Here is an 18,771-nt window from a genome sequence, read left to right on the forward strand (position 1 = left end):
CACGAGGATCAGCTTACCCTCCATCACACAGGAGATTAAAGTACCGCCTGACCACATCAGCCTGGGAGAGCGCAGCATGTTTGCACACAACGGTCAATTTTCCTGTAATGACAAGCCTCGCCACCACTTATTATGATCACTGCCAGTCAGTGCAGTTGTTTAGACTGTAAGTTACGCTGGAGGAGCAGCTACAGTCTCTACTGTACAAAGTGTAGACGGTAAAATATTATCACAATGGCACAACTGGGCTTTGTTGCACCATAGCTACTGTAGCATTAAGGTCATGTGATCGATACCGTACCTCTTCTGGGAATCTGTACATTTTAGCAGCTTGGAGGAGTCTAAATTCAACAACTAAAACGGGACATATGAGGGTGCCAAATTGGGTCATGGGCATAAAGTGAGACAGACGAGTGTACAAGTTTGCATCATGGTTGTAATCTCGACACTAAGCACTGGCAGGCTGCATACAGTATGAACTAATGTGATTTAAACAGGGAACATGAAGTCAGGCTGTGAGTCATGAACACATGTCAGTCTGAGACTTTTGTGTCGTGTCCTCTAACCTCATGTGCTCTCTGTCTCCACTTCAGTGAGCCCCCCCTTGTGGAAGAGCCTGCGCCTGTCTCCGTCACCCACAACAGTGAAGATGGTGCATAACACACACACACACACACACACACACACACATACACATGAATACTTTTATATACTGTACTCAATGAAGCCAGTTTCCTTTTGCCACCAGTTCATGAAATCTCGTCCTGCTTTTCTCACCAGTTCCTTTGGCTCCAATCGTTTAATCAAGCCAACATCCTTCTCCCAGTAACATGTTTATTTTGCTGCTTTGTTACTGCTCAGCAGTTTTAACATTTGTGCAGTCACCAAACACAGCAGCACTAACCTGCTATGCACTAATCTAGCCTCCCCTTCTCTTCCACCTCTCTTTTCTCTCTCTCTCTCTCTCTCTTTTATTTGTTGCTGCCTCCTGCTTCTCCGTCCACTTCCCGTGTCTGTCCACCGTCCTCTGAATCTCAGGCTCCTTGGCTGTTTCAGAGTCCGACCCATTCGAAGCCATCGCTCGGTTCGACTACTCCGGCCGGACTAGTCGGGAGCTATCGTTCAAGAAGGGCGCTTCTCTGCTTCTGTACCAGCGCGCTTCTGACGACTGGTGGGAGGGACGACATAACGGAGTGGATGGACTGGTGGCTCACCAGTACATTGTGATCCAAGACACGTAAGATGTGTTCCAGTCGCTGGTCTTGATCACATGTCTGCATAAGGAACAGATCAACAAATTAAATAATAAATGATAGTATTTCTCATCATTTTCGCCTGTGGTGAATATAGGTCATGATGATATTCTACTCGGCGCCTCTGTTGTAGAGTTTTCCAAAATGTGAACTCTGGCTATCAAATGGCAAATAGCAAAGAGCCCTGTACAGAAAACAGCAACAGAAATGACACTTTTTCTTTAATCTGGCCAAAAGTAGACTCAGAAAATAGTCCAGTGGAAATCCCCACGTCTGAGGAAGTTGATCTGCTATGACATGCAGCAAACTGCAGAGCAGATCAACTTCCAATGTCGAGCGGTTTGTTGACGTAAACGTGTGAGGATTCTTTCCACTTCTCGGGCGATGGCTACGGGGATTTAGAAGAGAATACATTACTGTGCATGAAAATAAACAAAGACAAGTGAGTGTAGCAGCTGTAAGCATTCTAGTTAGAGAATGCTTGTGTGTGTGTTATGCACCAAAACTCGGGGGTGTTGAGTACAAGGTTATCTCGATCCTACTAGATAAGAATGAGTATAATAAACTGGTTGACAAATACTGGATTTTCCCTTTAAGTTACCGTCTTCGTTACGTGATTCTACTGTGGCCTGTTTGGATGCGAGTCGAGAGTCACAGTCAGCTGTAGTTGCTAATTAGAAGCAAAGTGGCACCGAGTAGGTTTTGTGTTTCAGGAGTAACGTGTCATTGAGAGAGACGGCTCCTTCTCTGCCAGCGTGGTGCAAGTGGGAGGCACAGCCGTGATGAATAAACTACCGCTTGATTGTTTCAGGCCTGACGGGGGCAGGGGGAGTCCAAAGCCCGATGTGGACAGCAGGGACCTGCTGGAGGAGAGAGTGTCCACCAGAGGCAGTGCTGCCTCTCCTACCGGAGCTCATGTGGCCGACATCTATCTGGCCAACCTGAACAAGTGTGTCTCAGACTTTTTATAGTATCCCATAGATTTTCATTTGCAGCTTCAGTTGATATGAAATGAATTAAGTGGAAATCAACTGAAACCTGAAACCGAATCCCAACAACACAGTAAATAAAATAAAAAATGTAACTGAAATATTTGTCTCATTCAGGTTGAGGAAACGTCCGGAGTCCGGAAGCATCCGAAGAGCGTTCCGTGGCTCAGAGAGCGACAGCACGAGTCCAGGAGCCAGCGGAGGAGGAGGGGGAGGAGGGGGGGGGAGGAGGAGGAGGAGGAGGAGGAGGAGGAGGAGGGGGAGGAGGAGGGGGGGGGAGGAGGAGGAGGAGGAGGGGGGGTGAGAACCGCTTCTCTTCCTGTTGGTGGGGCTCTGGTGAAAGAAACTGGGGATAAACGACCCGTCAGCGCTCACAGCATCCTCAACTCAGTCACCCGCCACTCCTCTCTCAAGACCAAGGTACAGTGACATCTTATCTTCGACAAATGAATGTAGTGACCGGACTGTTTAGCTTCATTTCTGAGAAGCATTTAATTGAGGGCAGTATGAATGTTTAGGTGGAGAGTCCACAGTTACGCAAGACAACTACAGCAGGGCGCTCCAAGAGCTTCAGCAACCACAGACCACTGGACCCTGAGGTCATAGCCCAAGTGGAGCACAGCTCACAGGTACAACTCTGGTTTTGAATCACCTACATACCCGTCTGCAGTGCATGCACAGGGTAACCTCTACTTTTCTGTCCGCCTCTCGTGTTGCAGGACATCGAGGCCGTGATGAACTCTGCCCTGACTGAGCTCAGTAAGTTGGAAAGGCAGAGCACCTCGAAGCACACACACACCCCCGACGTGGTCCTGGACACACTGGAGCAGCTGAAAGGTGTGTGTGGTGGAGGAGGAGGAGGAGGAGGAGGAGGAGCCTCGGAGCCCTCCAGTCCACTCCACTCCCGTCTGTTAAGGGACAGCGAGGGGGGCTCCTCCCATGCCCACCCGCTTCAGCGCAGCGCCTCCTCCGCCAGCGACGTGCCCTCCTCCTTCCGCCCGGTCAAGAGCCAGCCGCGGAGCCCCCTGCCCTCTGCCACATCCCCCTCTCTCTCCTTCTCCTCCCTCTCCTCATCTGTACCTTCCTTTAGAGAGCTGCGCCCCCCAGCAACCAGGCCCAAACCGGTGGTGTTCCCAAAGAACGGCGGCGGCAGTCCAGCCATGGGTTCCCCGACCTCTACTGTGCCCCCTACACCTCCTCCTCCACTTACAGGCCACACACACTCTCTCCCTCACACCCCTCCTCCTCCACCTCCACCCCAGTCTACTGACAAATCCTGCCCGGCTTAGGACTTCTCAATCCGACCCGCGATACTGATTCTTGCAAACTCTTTGATTCTTACAGCTCTTGTACCAGGTGCAGAAAGCACCTCCTTTGTTCCACACAAGACGTAACCCACTACTCATGTGTAGCATTCACTTCTTGTTGTCCAGGCGAGTTCTTAAGATGCCACGTTCCCTTTTAGAGTGTCAAGATTTTTTTCTGCCCTCTCCTGGCAGCTCTGCTTACTGCAGTTCAACTATCAGAGGGCGTAGATTAGTGAACACGCTTCAAAGACAGAGATCCCAGGCATCACTGGATTTTATTTCATTCTTTTTTTACAAGGGAACAGGACTCAGGACGGACACCTACAGAACTAAAGCTTTCATACACTAGTTTGTGATGTTTGAAATTGTGTTTGAGTGGGCGTGCAGGAGTGTTACTTGCCTTTTACACACAGATCTAAGTGAGAAACAAAAAGCACTGTTTGATTTTGTACAGTAGACACGACTGTTTTTCTTTTCTTTTTAATGACCCATGGACTGGAAGGGAGTGTTTGATTCCTGAGAATAGACTGTGAAATGCTAAGCTCTCGCACTGACTCGCTGCTTCAAAAGTTGAAGACTGGAGATAAAGGTGGCATTTTTGGATGATGAAAGGAAAAGAAAACTGGGCCAAATATCGGTGTAAGTCATGTGATCGAGAGCTTTATTTGATCTCTTCCTCCAGTGTTTGACATGTTGGTGATTTTTATGTTATTTTTTAACGACTGTTCTTTATTAGTACCACAACAGGGGCACAGCAGGAGCAGTGTTCCCCGAAGCCTAACATGGCCAACAGTAATTCTAAATACACACATAGCAATACAGATAATGAAAGCTGATAGTTTGAGGCATTATGCTGCTTCTCTCCTGTAGCTCTATTATGTGTGTAGGGGACCACTGAAACCCAGCATTTTTATAGGCAATGTTGGACTGTACACATACACACACATTCTCTCAAAATGTGTGCGTGTTGGTGTTTTGTGGCAGCTAAACGCCTTTTCAGGTTTTCCTTCGCATGCTGGGGCCATAGACAGCGGCCACTATGGCGAGCTGGCCGATTGCATCAGTTTATGTGTCTGCGCGGCACCAGACACAGCATAACTTCAAACAAAGTGACAGCTTGCTCCTTTTTAAAAAATAAACTTCACACTTAACAGTAAAAAGGGTTATATTATTCTAATGGTGTGTATGTATGTTTAATAATCATGTTGATAACTGGAAGCATGGAGCTGAGGATCCTCTTAAGTGTGTTTAAATAGAAGCAACCAACCACCTCATCCACTGCGTTCTGAAGCAAAGATTGCTTTTGTTGTTACTTTTTGTTCCCAGTTGTTAATTAATGCTCCGAATCTGTAATGGTAAAATTGTTGAACTGTGTAGCTGTGTCTGGGTGTGTGTGCATGTGTGTGCGTGCGCCTGTGGGAGCATGCGTGGAAGTAGAGTATGTATGCACCCCGCCCCCCCCCCCCCCACCCCTTGCAATGCCCACCCACCATAAAGGGATGCCACCCAACAGCAACTGTCTGGAGAGACACAGGAGTAACAGCGGCCTTAGTGCTGAATAAATATGCACTGTGTGTACATGTGAGCAGACAGAAAGCCTGCAAGTATATACGTGAAAAGTTGTCTCGTCTTCAGTCACTGCTGTAACAACACCAGTGGCAGATCAGCTTTAAGGAAAAACAGGAGCAGAAAAAGGGCTTACTTTTTTTTTTTTTTACATAATTTTTGCAAAAATATATCTTTGCAAAATTAGATCTGATGATGAATTAAGTAATATGTGAATAATTTTTCAAACACTGACTTCAAAAGTGGACACATGTCATTCAGGGTCAACTGAATAATACCTTTTTTGTTGTTGTATTTCACCTTCTTTGAAACAGTGTTGAACTAATCTTACTGAGGTGTCCTCATATTCCCCACTATCACGCCCTGTATGCTCTCTACCAGGTAATGAATTATACTTGTAAAGGTTTATTTTTTATCTCTGTATACTGTTCATGTATTACCTGGTGTATTTGTGTTGCTCTTACCTCATCGTGACAACTGGAGGGACTGTGACTGTGTATGCGCGCGTGTGTGTGTGGTGAGAAATGAACTCCCCTTACCCATACAGTACACACACTCTTAACACATACAGACATGCATGTGGTTGGTTGGTGTGTTTTGTCCCGGCTGTGTCGTCAAGGGGAGCTGGGACCCTCTTCGATCTCAAATCAATCATTGTGCACTTGAACAACTTGGCTTGCGTGTGGACTAACTATGTGGGGATGATTTGTCAGAATTGAATATTGTTAAATATGCATTTTGTGTCCGATTGAAAACAGCAGAACTAAAAAAAAAAAAAGAAGACTGTAATGTCAAATCTATTTATAGTTGTCTCTGTATTACTGGAGAATCCTGTGTTCAGATGTACTTTGTATATACAATGTTGTACATTACAGAGGTACACTCTTTTTTGGTACAATATTGTACAGTAATAGCAATAGTAGTTTAATCAAATAGGCCTTATATAATTCTATGTGTAGTTCTTGTAGTAGATCTGTTTTTTAATAAACATTGCTTGCTATATAGACTCTTGAATTCTTTGACGTTTGTAGCAATAAAAAATTGTCCATGAAAATATATTGATGATAGAATATATTGTCTGCCCCAAGTAAGTACAGACCAAGGATATATAGCAAGAAGAACCAAGTGAAGCACAATGAGGGGTATTGATGGCATATTGGACACTGTAGACAAGAAAAGGGGTACTCCAGAAGTTTAGTATTCTACTTCCATAAAGTTGTGAGACTCACAAGAGACATACCTAAAAGAGAGCAGTCAACACTGAAGCAGCAGAGGCAGAGATACTGACCTTGAGGCCCCTTGTGCCAAAAAGCACTCAATCCTACATTTCCCATGATGCAACTCTGTATATTTCTGTAGACCCTCCTTGGCTTGTAAATACTCTTCTTTAGAACTGCACACCACAAGTTTGTAATGCAGGCCTTCTGTTAAAAAATGTTTAGTCTTAAACACAGTCCAAATTAAAAAGATAACTCGGATGACATCACCGGGATTCTTTTTTTTTTTCAAACGTTGCTCCCACCACAGCCACAGCAGACTTTATACTCACAGGCCTCAGCCTATATAGTATAAAGTACCTATGAGTAGTACTCATGGAGAGAAAGCAGAACTTGGTGGGGTTCCCCTTTAACAGAACACATCAAAGCATGTCACGCAGATAAACAGGTAGACACATACTGTGTCTGCAGTAACAGATCAGACTGATCATAGAAACCATAAACACACTGATCAAGAAAATAAACCTCTTAAAAAAATACCTGCAAATGAGATGTGCAGATTCTAAATCTATATGTATTAAACAAATTGGAGAAAGGAGGGCACTGGTATCAGCTCGCAGACATCTTGAGGCGGGGGTAGGAATGTGACCGATATTAATTATATTTTACGGATCAAATGTTAATTTGTCTCTCGTGTTGAACAGCAGAGGGACAGACGTGATCAAGAAACAAATCCTGGAGTCATTAATGTAACAGAGAGAGGGCATGATGAGAGTGACTGTGTAAAGTCAGCAGGAGTGCTGTCATCATGTCCTCTCTCTGACACATTTGGGTTAAATATGTGCAAACAAAGTCTGTCCCTGTGGATGAACTCCAAAATGTCAGTTCAGGGCCTGATGCTCTCAAATGTATCTTTGGGAAACAACTGTTTATGTTTGTTGATATGCTGTCTGTCATTTTAAATACATGAGAATAGTGGGGTGGAAATTGTGCTGTAGTTTCCCTGTGTCATGGAGGTGCCCAACATGGGTCTGTTTGGAGACCCTCAGGGACCCTCAGGGACCCTGCATGCTGCCCAGCAGCTCCTTTTCCGGTCTAGAACTTGTCTCAAGTAAAAACTAGGAACAACAAATATTCCAGATTCCCCAGGCTGCCTCAGTGTAGCGTGGTGTAGGAGTGTGTGGCGAGCCGTCTTCCTCAGCGTACTCTCCCAGTTAACACAGACGGAAGTTGAAGCAGAGAATGAAACTGTCTAGTTTGCAATTCGCTGTATTTCCGCCACTGTTTACGATTAACGAATGCGCCGCGCGTGCAGCCGACACTTCCTAAATCATTCAGAGAAATCCTGCAAGCAGCTGCCTTTGCTGAAACTCGGGAATTCTTTGGATCCGCGTAAATAAACTGTTATTACGATCACCAGCGGCAGATTCTCCCTGAACCGTATTACCGTATTACCTGTTCAGAACGCAGCCACGGTTCTCACCACGGAAGAAGTTTCACACGTAGGCGGATTCTGTTTTGAAGTACGTTTGATTTACTGTAAAGCTGCGGACCAGTGTGAGCTGTAACTGACGCGACTGACGGTCACTTTTACTCCATATTTCACGGGGGAAAACAGTTAGTGATGCCATAGCCTGCTGTTTATCAGGAAGCTACTTCACCCATATTCAACGTTAACTGCAGCAGTCCAGGTGAGCTAACACTACACGTCCCAGGTAGTTAAATGAAAATGCTAAATAGCTTAATAAACTGGTTAACGCGAACAAGTAGTAGCTAACAGGATCAGCTATCATCGAATTGTGTCATTAAAGTGCATTTTAACGAGCTGGTTGTCGGTTAAATGGGACAGCAACGTTAGCTAAAGCTAGATAGAAGTCACCTGAGCTGACAATGTAACGTTAGGTTAACTGTTAACGTCTCCATTACGTACTTAGTCGCACTGTAACTTATGTATTGTTATAATACCCCAATTAGCCAAAGTATGTGGCTACTGTGTTCTGTATTGGGAGTGTGTGTCTCTCAACCCAGTCTCTGTAGCGTTAGATATTGAACTAAGTTCTCTGTCAATGAATTGTTCTCCCCGTCTCTTCCTCCAGCATGACGGGCAGTACACCAAACTACCTGTGGTCTTTACAAGATGTCCTCGGTCAAGGGGCTACTGCCTGTGTCTACAAGGCGCGCAATAAGGTGCTGCAGCCACACTGAGGGTGGTTTCTTTATTTATCATCATCATAACACACTGCCAAGTTGTTTCAACAACCTCATTCACGTCACTGCTGCCATTATGTCAGATGTTTCCGCTTGTGTGACAGATAATGTGTGATTATGAAAGGATATGGTCGCAGTGGCGCTCTGATGTGTAATGCTGATGTAAGTATGTGTGTGTGTGTGTGTGTGTGTGCGTGTGTGTGCAGAGGTCAGGTGAGCTGGTAGCTGTCAAGGTGTTTAACACAGTGAGCTACAACCGCCCCCATGAGGTCCAGATGAGAGAGTTCGAGATGCTGAGGAAGCTCAACCACAGCAATATTGTCCTGCTGTATGCCGTGGAAGAGGTAAGGCGACCACGAGAGGAGGACGGGAGACAAAAGCTACCACGAAGGAAAACACAGCCATGGTGTTGTGCTGAGATAATTATCTCTGTGTAAAAGCAGGGATGTTGTTTTATTCCAAAATGTATGGGAACGTGGAATGGGAGAGCATTTGTGCTGCTGGATCTACGCTGTAAAGCCCTATTCGCACTTGACTGTCATTACCTGGGATCCTTCAGTAGTTTATAATAATTGCAGAGGTCATCTGTGATCTTAATTCTGTGTGAATCTGCCATGCCTGGAAGTAAAAATTCCATCGCAAATTTCCCAGCATAATTTGCCAAATACACAGGTCACGTAATAATGTTAGTCCTGTTCGGATTGAGGGGGTAAGTTTTCCCTAATGTATTTTGTTTATGTTTACACGGATTTGCAGCTCACCTCCTAAAGCCTCTCTCTCTCTCTCTCTCTCTCTCTCCCCCCCCCCCCCCCCCCCCTCTCTCTCTAGCTGCCCACCAAACAACAGAAGGTGCTGGTGATGGAGTATTGTTCAGGAGGAAGTCTGCTCAGCCTGCTCGAGGAGTCAGAAAACGCCTTTGGCTTGCCTGAAACGGAATTCCTCACAGTTTTGCAGTGTGTTGGTGGGTGTATATCTTGGTATTTCCCAATAATTTCATATACCTAAACTGAAGTATTCCTCCCTTCCTTATCTTCAGTGCAGGGGATGAACCACCTGCGAGAAAAAGGAGTGGTACACCGGGACATTAAGCCGGGCAACATCATGCGGCAGGTCGGGGAGGACGGCAAGTCTGTTTATAAGCTGACTGATTTTGGAGCAGCAAGAGAGCTGGAAGATGATGAGAAGTTTATGTCTATCTACGGAACCGAAGAGTATCTGGTAAGATAACAGTCACAGAAATAAACTAAGCATGCTTGTATCTGGCAAGTTTCAGTCAAAGATACCTTTTCTGATGAGTTTCGCTTAGTCTGCACAGTCCTTTAAAAAAAATTCAGTTTATAATTCATTATAATAGTATTAAAAAAAAGTGTGTTTTATAAAAATAATCAACATGCTCAAGATCAAGAAATCCATAAAAAGATATCTCCAGCGTAACAGAACGCTGGAGGAGATAACATATTCATAAACCACTTTGACGTCTCAGAAGTTCAGCTCCACAGAGGGGAGACAGATCTCCATCACATGAGTCCACTTATATTATTCAGTTCAATGTGGCTTCATTGGCATGAAAGTAAAAAAAAAAATGTTAAAAAGTGTTAATAAAGCATGAAAATGAAAAAGAAACAATGATATTAATATGAATATTAACACAACATTAACTTCAAGGAGTGCAACCGAGGAGGGATCCCTCTCACAGGACGAGCAGCAATAGATGTCATGTGTACAGATTAAACAACATTTTACAACACAGTCAATCCATAGGAGAGGAATGAGGATGATAACGAGAGTAGTAATATCAGTAGCAGCACTAATACTAGCAGATATAATAATAGAAAAAGTATTACTACTAATAATAACGGCATCAGTGGATTGTATTAGAATGATAATGGCATTAAAAGCAGTAATAGTGATATAAATGTAACTAACATACCTGTTCCATGCACATTCCATTACTGCTGCCTTAAAGAACACGAGGGGACTTTATGAACAGAAACTCTTTTTACTGCCTCAGTGGAGGGGGACATGGCTGAGACATACTGGATGAACTAACACATCAACGTGAAATAAGGAATGTGATAAAATACTATTGCATCTGTGAAAAGTATGCTCAATGTCCCTTATTGGTGGACAATCATAAGATCATTGGTAACCTATCGGTTCACTTTTCCTCCAGGGAAAAGCAGAAACGACATCACATCTCCTCTGATCTGAATCTCTGTGTGTTGCACGTGATCGGTGGTTTGTTATGAAGCCCAACTTTGAATCCACTCCCAGTTGGGTGTGAAAATCTTCCCGTGGCATCAGTGTCTGTGTTGAAAGGACTTTGTGAGACCGGCCCTTTGGAGCCTTGAGCTGTACACTCAGAAGCAACTTAGTATTATGAAGACTGGGTGGCCCTCTAGTGGACAAATGGGAACAGAAACTGAACCTTTCACTTTTATGTTTCTGCCTAATGCTAACGTCAACATGATGATCCCCGATTATACAAAAAGGGACTTGAGAGAGAATACATGTTAGGGCAAAAACACTGCTTAACCCTTGTGTTGTCCTCCCGACTGCCATACACCTGTTGTCCTCTGGGGTCAAAAATGACCCCAGGACAACACAAGGGTTAAACTTGACACTTAGATCATACTGAAGTTTAATCTTAACTAGTAATCAACAGATGACTTATATCTCTGTGTGTTTGTGTGTTTGTGTGTGTGTGTGTGTGTGTGTGTGTGTGTGTGTGTGTGTGTGTGTGTGTGTGTGTGTGTGTGTGTGTGTGTGCGTGCGCGCGTGTGTTCAGCACCCAGACATGTACGAACGTGCTGTGCTGCGTAAGCCTCATCAGAAATCCTATGGCGTGAGTGTAGACCTGTGGAGTATTGGTGTGACATTTTACCACGCTGCCACTGGGACTCTTCCCTTCACACCGTATGGAGGACCTCGCAGGAACAAGCCCACCATGTGAGTCAATGCATTGGAAGTGAGAAAGTCCACACAGACCACACATTTATGATCTCAGAAGTTGTCTTAAACTCCATCTTCAGCAGTCAAGTTCCATATTGGGAAGCATACCACCATGAAATCAGTCGTGTTTCAGTGTTAATAACGACACTCGACCATTGTAACTTCGCCAAATGCTTAGATATTCCCCGAGAGAAAGATGTTTTTCTGTTTCTTCAGGAATGCCGTGGTATCTGGCAGAGCATGTATCAATGATTACAGTATAAGCCTGACTTGTGCTTTTTGTTGTGCAGGTACAAAATAACTACAGAGAAGCCTATGGGGGCAATAGCTGGAGCGCAGCGGGTGGAGGGCGGGCCTATAGAGTGGAGCTACCACCTACCTCACAGCTGCCAACTCTCACAGTATGTCACCTGATACAGAGCATTTGAACAGGCATCTCAGTGACTTTTTAATGACAGCAAGTGATGCTAACGTTTTCCGTGATTGATTTCTCTCCCACTCTGTCCCTCTCTGTCTGTAGGGGTCTGATGGTGCAACTGGTTCCAATACTGGCGGGTATACTGGAGGCTGACCAGGAGAGGTGTTGGGGTTTTGACCAGTTCTTCACAGCCACCACAGATTTACTGCAGCGGCAGCCGGTTCACCTCTTCTCTCTGCAGCAGGCCATGGCGCATTGCATCTACATACACCACTACAACACGTGAGTCTGCACACAAACACAAATAAAGAAGTAATTCATTTACTTAACATTTCTAGTGTCGATTCAGGAATTAGTTTTGTAAGATACAACTCAATTTGTATGGTAAACGGGATTATGTCTAATTGTTTATGCAGCCATGTATAGCCTAAACAGATTGATTTCTTTGCTAACTTGTGTGCCTCTGAAGCCCATTGAGATGACATGCTGTGAATCGAGGCTCTTAGCGAGCTACAATATCAGCGAAGCGTTTCAGAGATATAGAGGAAACATTGGCGGTAGTTCATCCTTCTGCTAACCGTCGCTGTCACGTCACTAGCCGCCTGCTGGCTCGAGCAGAAGGCTAAACCCGTCGCAACAGTTTCTCTCCATATCTGAATCGCTTCATCGATAATGTCAAACTCTCTTTATGATAAGTCCGTCTTCCTTTTTTGGGTTGCTTTGCAGTGGAGGATGTTGTTGCCAATGCTGGAACAGCAACTGTTTCTGCAGGATATTCTGCCGTTTGAATCCGCCTATCACCACCTAAGGGACGTGCATGAGCATTTATAGCTAATTGGAACGCCCTCTCTCTGAATGACCTGTGATTGGTCAAATTCTCCCATCACAAGCTAGATTTTCGAAAGCCCGGAAACACAGCCGGCTGTATAGTCTACTATCCTCTCAGACCACTTGAATTATAATGTGCTGAAAGGTTATTATGGAATTCTTGCTCAACAATGCCAAAAATATACTGCCTACCTCAGCTTTAAAACTGCATCTGCGCCGGGCATTATGGATGGTCCAGTTACTTTATGCTAAATAACAATTATACCAGTGACCGTGATCTCTGACCCTGATCTTAAAATGGAGTCGGGATGCAGAATCAGACCTGATATTTGCCTAGCAGCCCAAAATCCTCTTTCTCCCCCCTCAGGGTGTCCATGTTCTTCGAGGAGGTGACGTCTCAGACCGGTATAGCGGTTCAGCTGCAACATCTGCTGTACCTTGGTCACAAACTCCCTATGGAGGGCAACATGAAGGTGGTCAACCTCCCGCATACGTCACATGACCGGCCCCTCATTCTGCTCAGCGACGGGCTTGAGGAAAATACCAGCCTGCCCTTCAGAGAGCGTAAGACAATCAAAGAAATACACCTTTGAGATGTTTCTGTGAAGTCCTCTCCTTTATTCTTTGCTATTCCCCTCGGAAGTCATGAAAGAGTTTTGATAAAAGGAGTAATCCAGCGTCGCATTTCCTCAGACTACACATGCATATCTTGGTGAATTTAGTTCAGTAATATTTAAGGGAATCACAGATAAAGGAAAATTATATACAAAAGACGATTGTGCATCATGAATGTTGGTTAAAAAGGAAAGTAATCACATTTGTGTGCTTACAATTATTAATGTCCAGCCACATACCTGTACGCACTCTTTCCATAAGTCATGTGTTTTTGTCTCCTTTGTAGCCGAGACTCCGGTCATCCCGTCCCGGTTTGATGTTATGGCAGACTACAACTTCTCCAAGGTACTGATGCTCTGCTGATTCTCTTTTTTACAGCCCTACCTAATGTTATGGTCGTTTTTTTATTTGCCATTGTGTGCATTAAAAGCATCCAACCCATTATTTATTATCTCCTTTCATCCCCCTCCTGTCTGTAGGTTATAGTGGGAGTGGTCCACCAGTATCTGAGGATAGTACGGTTGCTGCTCACAGACAGAGAGCTGCTGCTGCAAGGATACTACAGCTACATGTGAGACGCACACATAATGAAAGAGGGAGTATTTGTTAGTGATGCGGCCTCGAGGTTATGTACTAACTCTGTCCTAATATCCTTATCAAACTCTCCTCTCCATTCCTCCTCCTCCTCTCTCCCACTCTGACTCTTCCTCAGGATGAGGTTGCATAGTGAGTGTGAAGAAGCGATCCACATTATCGCAATGATCACCATTAGACTGCAGTCTTGCCTCAGAGTGGAACACAGGACCCACACACTGTGAGTTCATCGACACACTGTCTGAGCTAGATAGAGGGAATCTGGGATCTCACACTCTATGACATTCATTATGATGCACAGCACTAAGGCAAATAGAGCTGTAGTTGCTTTTTCACCGTGAGTGTGATGTAGGATTGGATTGCTCACTGTATGATCTTAACTGCCATTAACGGATGTTGTGGATTCTGAGAGATGTTGTTTGTTGACAAATGTCTTTTTTATCTTGTTATAATTCAATCCGCAACCTCCTCTTTTTTCCCTCCCATATCTGTTGATTCTTTATTTTTCTTAGAGGCCATTATGATTCAGAAAACCAAGGTTCAACTGATGGCAGGCAAAAGCTGCATCTGGTGAGTAGCATGAGGAAGAAGTATCACAGCTTGACTAATGAGGCTGATGGAAGTAAAGTTGGGAATGTGGCTTTTTAACGCCAGCATTCCTTCATCAACGAGTTTATAGTGGAGAATGGCCGATCACAATGAAAACCAAGACAAACTTGCGGAATGTGAAAACACAAGCAGGCGTATAAGGATTTTATCCAAGAGTTCTCTCTAAACACATTTCAATTGACTAATGCAAACTAATCCATGGATTGTGGACCATGTACTATTCTTTTTGTGTCAGATTTGTTGAATCAGGTCTCAAAGTCTGTGGCTGCTGTCTCTACAGGTACGTGAGCACTTGCCTATATACGCTGCGGGAATCCAAGAGTTCCAGAGCCGACTGGAGCATCTGCAGATAGAACAGGCCATGCTAGCAGAGAAGCTGGCCAGTGACAAGAGGTACTCCAGACATACAGGCATACAAAGCTTCAGGGTGGCCTCCTGCGTTTGTGTTCTTTGAACTCTGACGTTTTGCCTCCCACAGCTGTCAGAAGATGGGGATGCTGCTGCAAAAGATAACGGCAATTCATCAGCATTACCGTAAAGACAAACTAACTGGCAGTATGTCTTTTTTTATTGTTCCTGCACTGTTTTCAATTACTTTTTTTGTAAATGGTAAAATTGACAACACCTGTTTTCTTATTTCCCCGACAGAGTTGGCATATAACGACGAGCAAATCCACAAATTTGAGAAGTGAGTGTGTGTCCACACAGCGGCGGTCCTGCTCAGCCAGCCGGTGAAGTATGTTACTCTGAGCTCTCCTGTAATCTGCTTGTCACTCTTCCATCCCAGAATCCACCTGTTGTCCCACATTAAGCGAGTGAAATCTCTCCTTCGAGAGGACTGCGTGCTGAGGTACAAAGAGCTTCTGGCCTCAACAAGGACGTGGAGCAGGTAGGAGCAGGAGCTGAAAGTACACTTAAACTGAGTTATCCCAAACAGATTAAATGTATAGTCTATTACATCATTTAGCTTCACGTCACACTTGTTGAGCAAGTGATATTGTGATTTTGATCTTAAGGGGACACAACCCAGGCAATAATATTGTTTTTTATGCACTGGTCAATGTTGAGATTTGGGCTATTTAGCTTCCATAGTATGTCCTCTCTCTGAAACCAGTGGAAAGTAAGCATGAAATACACATTTAGGTGTTTGTTTTGCTACACTTAGTCAATTTGTGTATCTAGATTTCTCACGAATTCACCAAAAGTTAGCATTAGATAATGCCTCATTTGCATATTTAAACACAACATTTCATAAAACTTGTAATAGAGAAAAAAAAAAGTAATCAACTTGGGAACTGCTAACAGCGCTAACAATGGAAGCAGTGCTGGCAGAGCTAACAGTGACGGGGAACTAGAGAGTGAGCGCTACGCTTGTTTACGTGCACTAACGGGCTATGTAAACAAAGCACAGAGAAGGTTGGATTACAACACACAGAAGGAGAGATACTTCATTCTCTGCTCAGGTAAACATTACTACAGTATAGCTTTAGAAAACTATTGTTTGCTGCGTTATTAATGCTCTGAATATCAAATGTAGCTTCTTTAAGGAGAGAGGCGCTAATACAGACGGTGAATAGAGATATATTCAGGCAGACATTTTCAGAAAATAATGTTGTTTTTTTTAACATTAGAGCGTATGAAAGTGTTCTATTCAAAAGTATGAATATATGCATGATATGTCTATAAATGTGATCAAATGTATTTGAACAATTTTAAACTCTTAGACTAATTGCTGAATTACTAACAGATTGGTTATAAAGAGATTATCTATCAACACATCTTTTGCTAATTTAAAATTGATAATAGCAGATTTCAGTTTTCAAATTTGAAATAGCAAATTTAGTTTTTTTCCTCTGTTTCTGAGCACATTGTAAAGATGGCGGCGTTGACATACTGAAGCGTCTCCCTTCTGTATTTGCAGTGTTTTACTGGAGATGCAGACCAGACTGCAGGACTTCAGCTCTTTCTCCACCGGCTTGTTGGCAGACCTGGAGATGAGTGAGCAGCACCAAAATAAGGTCAACATCTCACTTTCTCTGTGCTGAAGATCTCTGCAGCTCAGATCAAGTATTGTAGCATAACATAATGCACAACGACATGTATTCTTGCATTGATGAAAAACAAAAAAGTGATATTTTAGTGATGTCACTCATGTAGCATCTCAGTGATGTGATGATGTAACGTCTCATCGGTCCTCCTCAGGCTCTGGACAGAATCCTTCTCACTCTGCAGTCCAAGCCAACGGGACCACAGCCTGACGTTGCCCCGAGGGACAAGGACCAGATGGTCTATAGGTGTGTGTCTTTGTGTGTGTGTGTGTGTGTGTGGGCAAGATGGAGACAGTTGCCCTGATAACATATCTTCTTTTGTTCCAGGATGCACCATCTGAAGGAGGAAATGGGGATTTTGGTGATGGAACTACAGTGTAACAACAACATTATTGAGAGGTTAGTTGAGATACCAACTTCATGTCTCTCTCAAAACTCACAACTCGCATATGCAGTAGGTGACAAAGTGTGATGTTTGTATTTGTTTTGCCATATAGTCTGGGAACAGCGAGCCCTGCAGCAGATCTGGAGACGAACTTGGCCAGACCGTCTACCCTGTGACAAAAGTGCTGCATCCTTGCATCGTAACTCAAAAACACAAACAGGCACTCTGGTTTTTAACTGCCACTCAGGAACAGTTATGGACAATGGACTGGGTTTCCAAGGACGGGCTGAAGCCCAGCGCTGTTAGAAGAGGAAGCAGCCGAAGACAATCAATAATATGTGAATCTCAATGTAGAGATAAGATGCCCACGATGGAGAAAGAGGAAATGCCACTGATGGATTTTTTGTTTGTGTGTGTGTGTGTGTGTGTGTGTGTGTGTGGCTGGCGACTGAATACAGCAGTTCAATACAAACTTCATTAATGCCTTTAGTGTTATTGTATTTCTAATAGGCTGCCACGGTGATGGACCGTCAGGATAAAGCAAAAATGAATTCCAAGTCAGCTGCTTGAGCGTTTTTCTTCAGGCTGTGTTTCTTCTTTGCCCCACAGAAGAAGCACTGCACACTCTGGAGAACCTAAAATGATTAACGTGACCAGACTGACACTATATTTCTCCGTCTCTCTCACGTCTGTGGTTGTGTCTTTGTTGAAGGCTTGAGACGCCTGCTGTCTTTTTCTTAATGGTTGATCATTTAAATGGTTTCATGTGACTTTACTTAAAGTGCATCATTGCAAATTTCAGAGTGATAGATTATGTCATTGATTGTCAGCCTTTCCAAGCACACACAACTGCAATTATGTGACATTTGTGACATTTGTCTCTCTTCCTGCTGATGTTTAACTTGAATGATGAGTCGTTTCTTTGTATTTGATCGTAGGTTTCATTGTAAACGAGACAAAAAACAGTGGCACTCACCACAGTGTCCTTTTTAACAGAAGTACACTGTCCAGACAGTATGAAAAAAATGACATTAGCCAGTGTGGCTCACGCGGTGGGGAAATCCCAGGGTTTGTTATTTGTCTATAAAGGGGTCACATGGGGATGCACAAGGTTAGAGAAAATAAAAACATATATGCTTTTTACTTTTTACTATAAACTTTTTTTGCCATATTGTTTTATCTCTCGTTTGTTTTTGTCTTGAGAAATGATATCTCCATTGAGCAAGTAATGCAGGCTGAAAAGTGAAAGTAAAAAACATTTCATGAGCCCTCTAATAAGTTTCAGTCTCAACATACCTCGTGCTCTGAAAAGTCAATAAGATCACGAATGACTTTGACAACAGTAGACTCTCAATATTCACTCAAATTACTTTAACATTACATTTGTTGTGAGGAGGTGCGACTTAGCTGGGAAGATGAGAGGTCTCAGAAGTAAACAGAAAACAAGTGAGCTGTTGTGACACTGCAGAGTACAGAGAATGAAACTGAAAGTTCTTCGCCCAGTCTGAGCAGGAGTGGTGTGGGTGTCCTCGGGGGCTTTCTCGGGTTTAGTGAGAGGAACCAGCTGCCTCTGTGGTTTTATGCAGCTCATATGACGTGCTCTTAGCAAAGTGGAAAATTTGATAACTTTCCTATTAGCCTACACAAACAAGTGTGACATTGTGCTTTTATCACTAGACTGCTCTACAACATAGCAAAATTCAATACATTCTGTAGGCCCACTTATAAGTGGTGGTGTGCCGTCAGTCCTGTTTCATATCTACAATTTTTATTTGTTAATTG

At 43.9% G+C, this 18,771-nt stretch overlaps 2 protein-coding genes and 1 long non-coding RNA gene across 8 annotated transcripts in view; 2 read left to right on the forward strand and 1 right to left on the reverse strand.

Annotated features, from left to right (window-relative positions):
* Positions 1–6,119, forward strand: part of srgap2 (SLIT-ROBO Rho GTPase activating protein 2) — a 51,333-nt gene extending 45,214 nt beyond the window's left edge. The window contains exons 18-24 of the mRNA XM_076095652.1: positions 594–652; positions 1,057–1,237; positions 2,065–2,202; positions 2,360–2,452; positions 2,512–2,662; positions 2,761–2,871; positions 2,962–6,119. Coding sequence (XP_075951767.1) covers positions 594–652; positions 1,057–1,237; positions 2,065–2,202; positions 2,360–2,452; positions 2,512–2,662; positions 2,761–2,871; positions 2,962–3,531 — 1,303 coding nt within the window. The 3' untranslated portion in view covers positions 3,532–6,119. The remainder of the gene's footprint in view (positions 1–593; positions 653–1,056; positions 1,238–2,064; positions 2,203–2,359; positions 2,453–2,511; positions 2,663–2,760; positions 2,872–2,961) is intronic.
* Positions 6,120–7,608: 1,489 nt separating this feature from the next.
* On the forward strand, positions 7,609–18,163 carry ikbke (inhibitor of nuclear factor kappa B kinase subunit epsilon). Its single transcript, XM_076095651.1, has 21 exons — positions 7,609–8,023; positions 8,429–8,519; positions 8,747–8,884; positions 9,369–9,501; positions 9,577–9,758; positions 11,329–11,489; positions 11,783–11,893; positions 12,013–12,192; positions 13,106–13,302; positions 13,640–13,698; positions 13,833–13,924; positions 14,066–14,167; positions 14,460–14,517; positions 14,837–14,949; positions 15,035–15,111; positions 15,205–15,244; positions 15,344–15,445; positions 16,478–16,574; positions 16,759–16,850; positions 16,932–17,003; positions 17,102–18,163. Exons 2-21 carry the CDS (start codon positions 8,430–8,432, stop codon positions 17,163–17,165), a joined length of 2,160 nt encoding a protein of 719 aa, XP_075951766.1. The 5' UTR covers positions 7,609–8,023; position 8,429; the 3' UTR covers positions 17,166–18,163.
* On the reverse strand, positions 9,892–18,517 carry LOC142954561 (uncharacterized). 6 transcript variants are annotated; one of them, XR_012955738.1, is made up of 4 exons: positions 16,451–18,517; positions 15,182–15,458; positions 13,593–15,056; positions 9,892–12,198 (listed from the first exon to the last, which is right to left on the reverse strand). It is a non-coding gene; the product is annotated as an uncharacterized LOC142954561 (long non-coding RNA). The 6 variants fall into 6 exon arrangements; XR_012955735.1 differs by having other exon boundaries at positions 13,061–15,056; XR_012955740.1 differs by having other exon boundaries at positions 14,853–15,056; positions 16,451–18,504.
* Positions 18,518–18,771: the final 254 nt, after the last annotated feature.

The sequence above is a fragment of the Anarhichas minor genome, unplaced genomic scaffold (genome assembly GCF_050575085.1).
Source record: "Anarhichas minor isolate MPS153535 unplaced genomic scaffold, ASM5057508v1 ptg000021l, whole genome shotgun sequence".
Taxonomy (NCBI): Eukaryota; Metazoa; Chordata; class Actinopteri; order Perciformes; family Anarhichadidae; genus Anarhichas; species Anarhichas minor.